The following is a 10,453-nucleotide window of genomic DNA, read 5'->3' on the forward strand; positions in this document are numbered from 1 at the left end:
GGCCCCTGCTCCTGTCCTGCGGGCGCTGTCTGCAGACTCGGGCAGCTGCCCCAGGGCAGGTTTTGGGGTTGGAAAGCAAAGGGCTGAGGATGGTGGGGATCATCCTGCTCAGCTTCTTGTCAAGCCTTGGAGAAATCCTCCTTGCTAACCCACCCACTCTTACGAAGAGCCGTCGCAGCCGCTCAGCAGCTGCATTTGGGGTTTTTCAGGGAAAATTGGGCTGGAGTAGCTGTTACAGACCCTGTGCTCCCAAAACAGCCGTTCTGGTCGAGCTCCCAAGTCCTGACGGCGCTGCTGTCAGCTGGAGCGTGTCCCCCGGGATGTCAGGGCTCTGCTGACGAGCCACTGTCGCTTTCCACTCAGGCCCAGCCCAGGAGCCAGACCTGGGTGAAGTTTCTCCTAAGTGACAGTCGAGTCCCAGGTTGCGGGTTGCCCTGTCAGTAAAGCCACTGAGCCAGACAAAAAAAGGCATTTGTATTTCAATTGATGCAGTAACTTTGATATTTTCAGCTCAAATATTCTTCTTCCCTTTGTCAAAACATCCTTTGCTTCTCAAATGTGTATTCAGATATGCATTGTATATTGGTCTGATATGTGTTCACAGACTTTAAATTCAATAATAGAGCTTTTAGTGTGGATAAGATCAAAGCAATCTCCTTGGCATATGCTGGAGGCCTGATTCAATATTTGACTTGCTAATTTTTCCCAGGGCACTGAAATAATATTCCTGATATTGTTCCTCCCTGCAATATGCATCTGAAATAAAAGTAAGGGTCCCCTTAGCAGAGCTAGGTCTGGGCTGGCGGGGCAGGGCTGGGGCAGCCCCCTTGCCCTGCTGGGACCCTCTCACTCAGTCTCAGATGGAGCCTCTGCCCTGCCCCAGCATCTCGCTGCTTCCCCGCCTCCTGTTGCTCCTGGGCACTCCTGCCTCCCTCCAGCCAAACCTGAGATACCTTGGGTTGTAGGGGAGGCTCCTTCCCCTCTCTATAGTTCGTAAAGGCTGGTGAATCTGGCTTAAGACAAAAAGAACGAGCTGCAACCACCCCAGCATCCAGATGACAGACCCAGCAACAAATCAGAAATGCCTGCAATGTAAGTGTAGGTGCGACTGTCGGCTGGACGGGCAGAGCCGCAGTGCCAGGATTTTGCTCCCACCTCACCACAGGTGGGTGCGTGTCACGTCGCACTCCATAGGCTTCGTTGTCTCACATGATGAGTTTTGCTCTGGAGCAAGGCTCAGGCTTCACCAGTACCAGTTGGCAAAGCCCAGTCTCACCCTGGTGAGGTGCCGACTCTGGGTGAGAAGAGTGTTGGTGTGTCCCAGCAAAACCGGTGTCAGCAGTGGGGCAGAGCGCGTTGTTTGACGCTTGCTGGCGGGATCCACACTCCTGCGCTGTGAAACCCTTCCCTGGCTGTTTGCAGACCCCTGCTAGGGGAGGAGCGGAGGGAGAGCTGTTGGGAGGATTTCTTCCCAGGCAAAAGGCTGCACGGGAAGGTGACAGCAGCGCAGGGAGGATGGGACGAAGCCAAAACGCTCGGGGAATGTCACAAAGAGCAAAAGGAACAGTGTGAGCTGTCGGTGTTCTGTTGTTGCGGATAATTGAAAGGTGCTCTTCCCCTCTCTCTGTACCTGCTTGATACACGATGCAGGTGCCGCGACGCTTGGAGCGTTCTCTTCTTGTCACTTCTTCTACAGCACTAATTTTAAAAGCAGCCCATGAGGGAGGAGATGAGACATGATCCTGTCTTGGGACTGACTCATCGTGCTGCTGATGTGTCTGCAGATTAATTACCAAATCCATGCAGGGGCAGGAGAGCTCACGCATGCGTGTGTGACGGCAAGACGGTGCAGACATACTTCCCGCAGCGCCCTCCGAGTCCGAGCACTCCCGCTTCTTTTTTGGCATGTCCCCCTGTCGCAGCGAGCATTGGAGGGGAGAGGTTCTTGCAGCCCTAGCTCGAGGCGATGGGGTTTGCTGAGCTGGGACAGGGATGCCCCATCCCCATCCCTGGGCAGCTCGGCCCGGGCACCCACAGCTCCACAGGCACCGACTTGCCCTCAGCTCACTCTTTCTCATCTCCCGAACACTGTCGTTTCCTAAAACACGGGGGCAGGCAAAGGGTAGCAGGGCTGCTGTTGTTCACAAGCCTATTTCTAGCCTCCCGTTCTCCCTGGCAGGCTATTTTTAGCTCACCCACTCTGCTTCTGTTGCCATCCGTAAAGCTTAGAATGTCAAATGTAATATTAAACGAGCGGTGTGAAAGTGAAAAGAAAATGCCAGTGAGGTATTTAATATGTGAAGCTTGGAATTTACGTGGGAGGCCAAAGATGCTCTCCAGACATTGCGGGGAGGACAAATAAAACCCAAAGATGCTATCCCCAGAATATCGTGTTTTATCAGGGTCCAGAAATCACCCTTGTGGGCCAATTATTTTAGTGCTGTAAGCAGGTTCTGAGGCTTTTGCCCCAAATCTGCAAAGCACAGAAGCTCCTCTCACCTCGCCACTCCCTTGCCCTTGCGTGGGGGCATTAACCCTCATTTTACACTCAAAGCAAATAACCAGAGTTAAGAAACAACCTCCAGTGGCCAGAAATTAAATATAGCAGCTCCAACTCAAGGACCCTACTGCAGTCCCTGAGAAACTCTTCCAAGCTAGGGTTGTCCCTTCCTTTGACACGTCCGCAGGACCTACCAAAGCGAGCTGTCATCGTGAGTGGGACATACGGGCACCGAGGTTAGAAGTGGGGCTCTCTGAGGAGGGTTCGGCTGTCAGCAGGTCACCGGAAGGTGTTGCTGCTCATTGTTTCCTGCTGCAGGTTCACTACCAGCTTGTAGAGCTGGAGCCCGGCACGTTGTCGAGGGAGAGTGTGCACAGAGAGGCCGATGGCCGCGGTGACAGGTTCTCTGCAAGGGCCTTGTTTAAGCGAGGGGCCCCGTGCAGGACGATGCTGGGCAGGCAGGTGTGCAAGGTGTCATTGGCATTTGGGACTCGAAGGTAGCTTTGGAAACCCAGCTGTCAGCTGAAGGACGCTGCCGAGCGCCGGCAGGTTGGATGCGCTCGCGTACTGTTGTCTTCGATGTGCGTTCAGCGATGTAGCGTGTGAGCTGCGTGGTGACGCTGCCCTTCCTGGGTTCTCCCACCCACGCAGGACCTGGAGCTGCCAGCGCTGGGCAGTGCCGGGTGTTTTGGGGACAAATTGAATTGACAGATTGCAAGAACCTCTAGCAGACTGCTCTGCTCACCCGTAGCTGCCGACTTTGCATCTGAGGGTCTGAGGATGTGAAATCCCATCATCCCCACTTCACCTTTGTCGAGGTGTTTTTTTAAATACGCTTATAACCTTTCTTCCGTCACCTGGCATAGCGCGGCACTCAGGGCAGGGCCGGGTGAACACAGGTTTCTCTGTGAGGAGAGCAGGAGTTTTGGCTTGCCGTGCCCTGAGCGACGCGGTGTCCCCGAGGTAACGGCATCTCGACTGGCTGCGAATCGCACGTCGCTGGCAAGACAAAGTTGCCTTGTCTTTCGGTGGTAAAATGGTTTTTTTGTGCATTGTGAATACGTGCCCATTCTGCTTTCCTCAAAATAGCCCTGCTTTCCCTGGAAAGCTGTTTGCTGAGGAGTTTTTGAGACATCCTGGTGCTGAGAGCTGACAGCCCGTTCTGTTGCGCTGGGAATAAGAGGCTTTTCACTCCCATCTCAGCCATTCCGGGTTCTCGTGGCTTTGACTGCTTGGCTTGACCCAAGAGTACCCCGGTGTGATGTTAATTCTCCAAACTAGACTAAACAAAAATAGTGAATTTTAGTTTCCCTGCCTTTTTTTTTTTTTTTCCCCCCTTAGCCTTAGAGTTGAAACTTTCTTTGTTAGGCTGCTGAAAGTGAAGCACATCCCTCGTACAGGGGAGGCGGAAAAAATCTGGAAATTATTAAGACGTACAGAAGCGCTGAGCAGAAAGCTTGTGCAAGATCCAGATTTCGGTGCAAAAGTAACCGCATCGGGTGGGCTCTCGGGAGCGATCCAGTACGGAGCTGAGAACTGACTCCATAAATCCAGATCCCTTCCTTCTTGGAGGAGCCCCCTTGCACACCTCGTTTTGCCTGCACATGTGCCCACCGACACCAGGGCTTCGCCCTCGCGGTAACGGTGGCCGTGGGATGGTTACGGCCATCTCCATCCCATTTTCCGTGGAGGAGAGGGCTGACTTCTTGCAGAAGAGCAGCCTGGTCCCTTTTTCTTTGGCTTTTCCTGCATCTCTTGGTGAAGCAGCACCGTCCAGCCCCTTCCCGAGGGGTGCCAGAGTGGGGCCAGGGCTGCTGGTCCCGTACCTTGCAGGATGGGAAGTGGGCACTACTAGAAAGTAAGAGACTATTTTTCCCCTCGATACAGGGCATATTTGTTTACAAAGGCTTAGGAATTATTTTTCTTTCCTACTGGTGACTTTTTCTTCCCCTTTAAATCCCAGTTAAAACTTCTTTGCAGCTCGCTGCCATTCCGTTTATGTCCTCGTGTGCTGTGAAAATCATAAATTATGCCAGTCTTTCAGAGAGCAGCGGTGGGGCTGTTTTGTGGTTGCAAAAGCTAATTACTGGGTTATTGTTTCTAACAGTGCTAATCCAAACTTCATTTTCCTGTTAATTGTCCGTCGAGCCAGGCTAGATTGGTTTTATCATCCCGACTGTTTGCAGCGCGAGGTGTAACCGATGCCGCCGTGACATTTGCAGCGCTGGCGAACCCGAAAGATGTGGCAGCGAAATGAAACGATGCACTAGTGGCACTCGCCCCTGGCCGTGCGGCTGGACAAATGGGGTTGCCGTGCTGCCCTTCAGTGCCTCCCCGATTAAAACTCAGCAAAGGGCAGTTTCAGAGGCTGTTGCCGAGCTGGGCAGCCGGGGGGAGGCTGGTTCTGGGGGTTTCGAGCTCGCTGTGCCGCTGGGCTCTCGGAGGGAGGGTTGATGAAGAGGGGAGGTTGTCAGCTTTGGGGCTTTTGGGGGGCACCACGGTTTGGAGGGGGCACCACGCTTTGGAGCGGGCACACAGCCCAATTAGGCTGAAACCCACCATCAGGGCTCATTAAGCCTCCCTGGGAAACTCTGGAGCCTTCATCCCCGCGGGGCAGGGATGGAGCTGGGCGCCCGGCACATGTACCCTGCGGCGTCCTTGTCCCCACAGCACCTTGGCATGCGAGCGCCTGACTGACAAAGTTGTTGATGGGAAACTTTCTGTTGCTTTGTCTTTATTTTTTATTTTTTTTGTCTGAATACCAGGGCCTGGGAAGCCTGGGGGCACCGCAGGGCTCGCAATTGCACTCTCAGTCGTGCATCTGCCGGGGCACGAGCGACTGCGAGTGGGTGTGCAAGGGTGTGAGTGGGGCTGTGAGTAGTTGTGCAAAGGTGTGAGTGGGTGGGGAGAGTGTGAGTGGGTGTGTTTCTTGCCAGAAAAAGTAGCAAAATATGAACTCCAGAAGAATTTCCCTCCAAACTTCACTGGGTTGGGCAGCTGGTTTGCGAGAAGCGCGCGTTTTGACAGCGGTGGCGGCGTCTGAGCGTTGTCGCTTCGGGAAGCGTCGCGAGCGAGAGAAGTAACTACAGTCTGCGGAGGTTTTGCAGCAGAAAGGGAGGAGTAGGTGGGTTTGTTTAAAATACTCCCATTACAGTCAGTTAACCTTTACGTTACCTAAATGAAAATTGTATAAACCTGATATTTTCGCTGATCGGGTTGCCTAGGAACAGGCGGTTGGTTTTCCTAAGACAATGAATGCAGAGTCACCGATCGGGCTATTAGGCACCGAGATACTCGGCCGTGTTGTCCCACGTCCCCGGGTGGGCCTGGGGGAGCTGCCTGCTTGTGGGAGTGATGGGGAGGATGGGGGAGACACAACCCTGCTTGGGGCCAGCCCTCCCAGTCCGCTGTGCCCAGCAGCCCGGGTAACTGGTTAGCTCCAATCCGAACCCCGGTGCCAAGGGGAGCGCGGGGGCAGGCTGCCTGGGGGCAAGTTGGTGGAGCTGGAGCTGGAAAACGTGGGAAAGGGCTTTATTTCTCCCTTTTCCCATCCGAAAGGAGGTCGGGAAGCAGGCTGGGCTGGGTCACTGCCACCGGCGAGGCGCTGGCGGTGACGTGCGATGCGGTTCCCGTGGCATTACACAGCTTTAAAAGGCAGCAAGGGTAACTGGAAGTGAAAGAATGCAGATCGTGTATTAATAGGGTCTACAGAAATTTTCTGCTGGGTAGAAGTATCGATTCTTTATTCTTATTTTAAAAGGAGCTTTTTGTAATGATCAGTGAGAGTCATTTTCTGTTATCGATTGCAATAGAGCTGTGCTGGAGACCTCCCTCCATTCATCCCACGCCCACGAGTACCATCGAGAGGGAACGCAGCACAGGTTTTCCTTTCAGGAACTCGGCAACTTCTGAAATCAGCACTTCTGTCGTTTTTCCAGGGGGGTTTCGCTCTGTGTGTTTAAAGAGACATCCACGTTTGCTCTTTTTAATCCATTTAAAGTCTTAAAGTTCACCTTTGCGGGGGAGGCGGTATGGGGAGGCAAATGCTAAAAATAAAACTCCCCCCCCCCGCCAAGTAGATCAGTTCTGCATTTGACATTTACATGGAATTCATTTGCATCTCATTTGTACGTGTTTCTGCTCAATAGGTAGAATGTAAGAAAGCACAACCTAAAGAAGTGATGTTTCCACCAGGGACGAGAGGAAGGGCGCGTGGATTACCGTATACCATGGACGCTTTTATGCTGGGGATGGGAATGTTGGGTAAGTGCCAGAGCCACTGCACGTCTTCCCCCGGGCTCCCTCCCTGATTTCCGATCACTCGAGCCGTAGGGGCGAGCAAATCCCTGTGCCCGCGTGGGTGCGAGGCCAAAACTTTGGCAGGGGTGGAGTGGGGAAAATAATCCTGTCTGTGTGGTAAATGATTGACCCCCAAGTTGCACACACACGCCCCCTCCCCTTCCTGCAATATAAAAATTTGCATTTAAATGGATGTTTTAAATAGCCTGTTTTACTCTTACTCGCAAAAATAGAATGATAAAAGATGCCATGTGTTCATTCTGACTAAAAATGATCTCTCCCCTTTTTTTAGAGGAATTGAGTCACACATTATTCCCCTTCTTTTAAAGGTATCTTTGACAGTTCAGCATAGATAATTGAAAATCTTGCCGGTTCTTAAATGGCATGCAAGATGGGGAAAGCAGGGAGATGCGTAACAGTATAGGTCGCAACAATAATTACAAGTTTCAAGGAGATGGAATGGTATTTTAGTCCAGAGTATTGTGTCCAGAAAATACTCATTAAATGGGATAAATGATATTTAATGGCAAAATTCTATTTGTGCGTGAGGTCTATTTAGTTATAATTGCTTCTCATTTGTTTCTGCCTAGATAGTTCTTTCTGTATAACGTGACAACTTCTTGATACTCTGCCCTCAGACTTACTAAACTAAAATGCTCCTAATCTGTTGCCAACGTGTTTTCGTAAAGCCCCATGGATTTTCAACTTCCTGCTCCCTTTTTATCACTGGACTTACCCCTGGTTGTCACTTGCTGTGTCCAGGGTGCCTGGAGGTGTCCCCAGGCAGAAATGAGCCTTTCCCAGGCTGGTGTCCCTGGTATGTGGCCTCTCTGGGATGCTTTGAATTTTCTGTCCTGGGTTTAGATGATCCGAGGAAAAAAAAAACCACAAAAACCGGCCTTGAAAGCTGGTGCTGGGTTGTCCTGAGCTCTGCCAAGCAGGTCCATGGGCTGCTGGAGGGCCCTGAGGCTCCTGGAGTGGGACTCGGTTCCTTGGAGCATCCAGCTGTTACGCTGCGATGTCTGACTTGGAGCATCACTTGATTTGATGGGGAAGACGTTCCTGCCATATTTGCTTTATTTCTGAATTAATAGTACTTCTGTTCGTGTGGCTGGAACGATCCATTTCTGGGATGTGTAATTCGGTTATTTCAGCTGATCATCTATTTTTCTGTCCCCACCCTCCACCGCCACCCTTACTCCATAGCGTTTGGAAATTACATTTCACACTTAAAATATTTATCTTCTCCTGGTTGCTCAGTGATTTCGTTACCTGTACGTCCCTAGAGTGCTCGAGCATGTGTACTTCATTTCTGGTGTTTGTCCCTCTTTTCTGCTCGTGGTGCCTGAGGTTTGGGGTGGTGGAGGTGATGCATGCCACCGTGCCTGCCAGTCCCAGCCGGCTGCCGAGGGAGAGCACCCGGCTCACCCCGGGGTGGGCAAAATGACCCTGGGCCCCGTCCCTTCTCGGCTCACCACGGGCAGGGTTTCCTCAACCCTTCTCCTCACAGCTGGGCAAGCAGTGAGTGGAGCTGGGGTGACCTGAAGGGAAAATTCAGCCCTCGGGTGCGACATGAGACATTCCCACCGGGGCTGCCTCTCTGGAAAAAGATCTCTTCAAGCCGTAAGAAGGACGGGAAGAAGCTCAAGGAGTGGATCTGTGTCTGCACGGAGCGAGCGACGCGGGCGCCCCTTGGCGCGTCCCTGTCCTGCTGCAGCGGGTGGGTCGGGTCGCTCCGGCCGGTCTCGCAACACGCTCTTATTAGATTGCAAATCAGGGTGACTTGCTCAGAATTAATGGTTGATTCGTGTTGAAGGCCAGATGCTTCATTATCTGCTCTAGCTGATTTTTTCATCTTCCAAGTTCCTGCTTGCTACAGTGGCACCGTGTTAAATAATTAAGTGCTAAACAAGGAAATTGCAACGCAGGAGAGCAAGGCTGGCTGGCTGGCCATTATAAATCCTTGCTTTCAAAGGCTGCCTGCAAGAGTTGGCTTCAAGGGACCTGATGGGCAGCAGCTCAGCCGAGAGCCCAAATCTCTCCTTCCCAAGCCCCAGGGCTCGCCCCACGGGGAGACAGGTGTAATTAACTATCTAACGACGAGGCGCACAAAGTGACGTAACGCCGGAGGCAGCATTCGCGGGAGCCAAGTGTTCTGCAGAGATCCCTGGAGGCCGGTGTCAGCCCTGTCCCATTCCTCCTCTTAGATGCCTGGCTGGACTGCAGCGCAGTGGCTCGGGCTGCTCTTCAGGGATTTTTATACCTGTTTCCAGAAGCCCGTGTTCAAGGTCACCTTCTCCAGATGCCGTTCACGGGCAGAGGAGGAAATCAGAGGAACAAACGCACGAGACAACCCAAAGGAAAGAGCGGGGAGCGGCTCCCTCCAAAGCTATTAAGGAAGTTGGTCTTTTTCATTAATCACAGCCTCCCCAAGGAGCCCGCGGCAGCCGGGGTCTAAAGGTGCGTCGGCAGCCGCTTCTGTGCTGATTTGGTTGATTGGAACAAAATTAAAGTGTTCTTCTGAAAGGATTTTTTTGACTCTGAGAGCACGGGCAGGCTGAGCCTTTTGCCAGGACTGCTTCAGGGCTGTCTGGGGCTCGGTGTGCTGATGGGACACGAGGTCTGGGGGGGAGGTCTCGGGGGAGATCAGGAGCGTTAATTGGCCACTCTGCGTAAAGAGCGAGCTGGAGCGGTTAAAATCACGGTGACCTCTCTCTCCCTGGCAGCCCACTGGGCAGGAAGAGCCGCTCCCCAGCCCCATGGGTGCTCGTGAACGTGTCCGTGTGTCCCCCCTGGCAATGCACATGTCTGCAGCTGAGCCGGAGCAGTTTGGCGGCCGAGAAGTTTGCCGTGTGCTCAAGAGCCTCACCTCTGTGTCCTAGTCCTGATGTGGAAACCCGCTGCCCATGGGTGGCACTGCATCACCTGCGGCTTGTTGCCCACCATTCGTGTCTGAAAACTTGGAGAAAAAAAGGGAGAAGAGAATAAAGCAACTGAGAAGCAAGTTTAGTGAAAGGTCACCTCCATCTCCCTGCCCATCCAAAGCAGATCTGCGTGTCTAGGGCACGGCAGCTGTGGTGGTCCCCAGACCAAAAAGGTGTCAGATGGGAACACCAGGTTTCAGAAGGTCTCTGAGGAGCTGCTGCGGTGGCTGCACGAGGCAGAGCGGGGCTCTGTGCCACGGCACACCTCCCAGCGAGGTGCGCTGAGCTCATGCATAAAAGAAGCTCATGCCCTTCAAAGAAAGTCATTCCTTTTTTCCATCAGACTCTGTCTAATGGCATTGCAGCTACTTCCGCTACAGGGTGCAGGAAGGGGAGCCTGTCGCAAGCTCAAGCTTTCCGGGAGGTTGGAACAACTCACCGGACACCCCTGTTCCTGCAGCAGGACCCGCTGCAGCACCCAGCACCCATGAAGGCGGCTGTGGTCAGCTTCAGCTGAGCTCTTTCATTCCCTTGAAGTAGGAGGTAGGTCAGCTTTGTTGGGCCGAGGGAGCACACGTGTTTCTTCTCCATAGCTGCTCCCTAGCACGTGAGCACCCCGGTGTCGGTAGGAGATGGATTTTGGTTTACATTCCCTCATGACACAGGTGCTTATGTCAAGGTCACAACATGTTTCTTCTGAGAAAGACTCTAAACATTTTTGTTGCTGTGC

At 52.8% G+C, this 10,453-nt stretch overlaps 1 protein-coding gene across 1 annotated transcript in view; it reads left to right on the forward strand.

The window, feature by feature from the left end:
- LOC104272373 (RNA-binding protein Musashi homolog 2-like) overlaps positions 1-10,453 on the forward strand; it is a gene marked incomplete at its 5' end in the record, with an annotated part of 52,923 nt that overhangs the window by 36,572 nt on the left and 5,898 nt on the right. Inside the window, one exon of the mRNA XM_009867352.1 lies at positions 6,649-6,763. Coding sequence (XP_009865654.1) covers positions 6,649-6,763 — 115 coding nt within the window. The remainder of the gene's footprint in view (positions 1-6,648; positions 6,764-10,453) is intronic.

The sequence above is a fragment of the Apaloderma vittatum genome, unplaced genomic scaffold (genome assembly GCF_000703405.1).
Source record: "Apaloderma vittatum isolate BGI_N311 unplaced genomic scaffold, ASM70340v1 scaffold22690, whole genome shotgun sequence".
In the NCBI taxonomy this organism is placed as follows: domain Eukaryota; kingdom Metazoa; phylum Chordata; class Aves; order Trogoniformes; family Trogonidae; genus Apaloderma; species Apaloderma vittatum.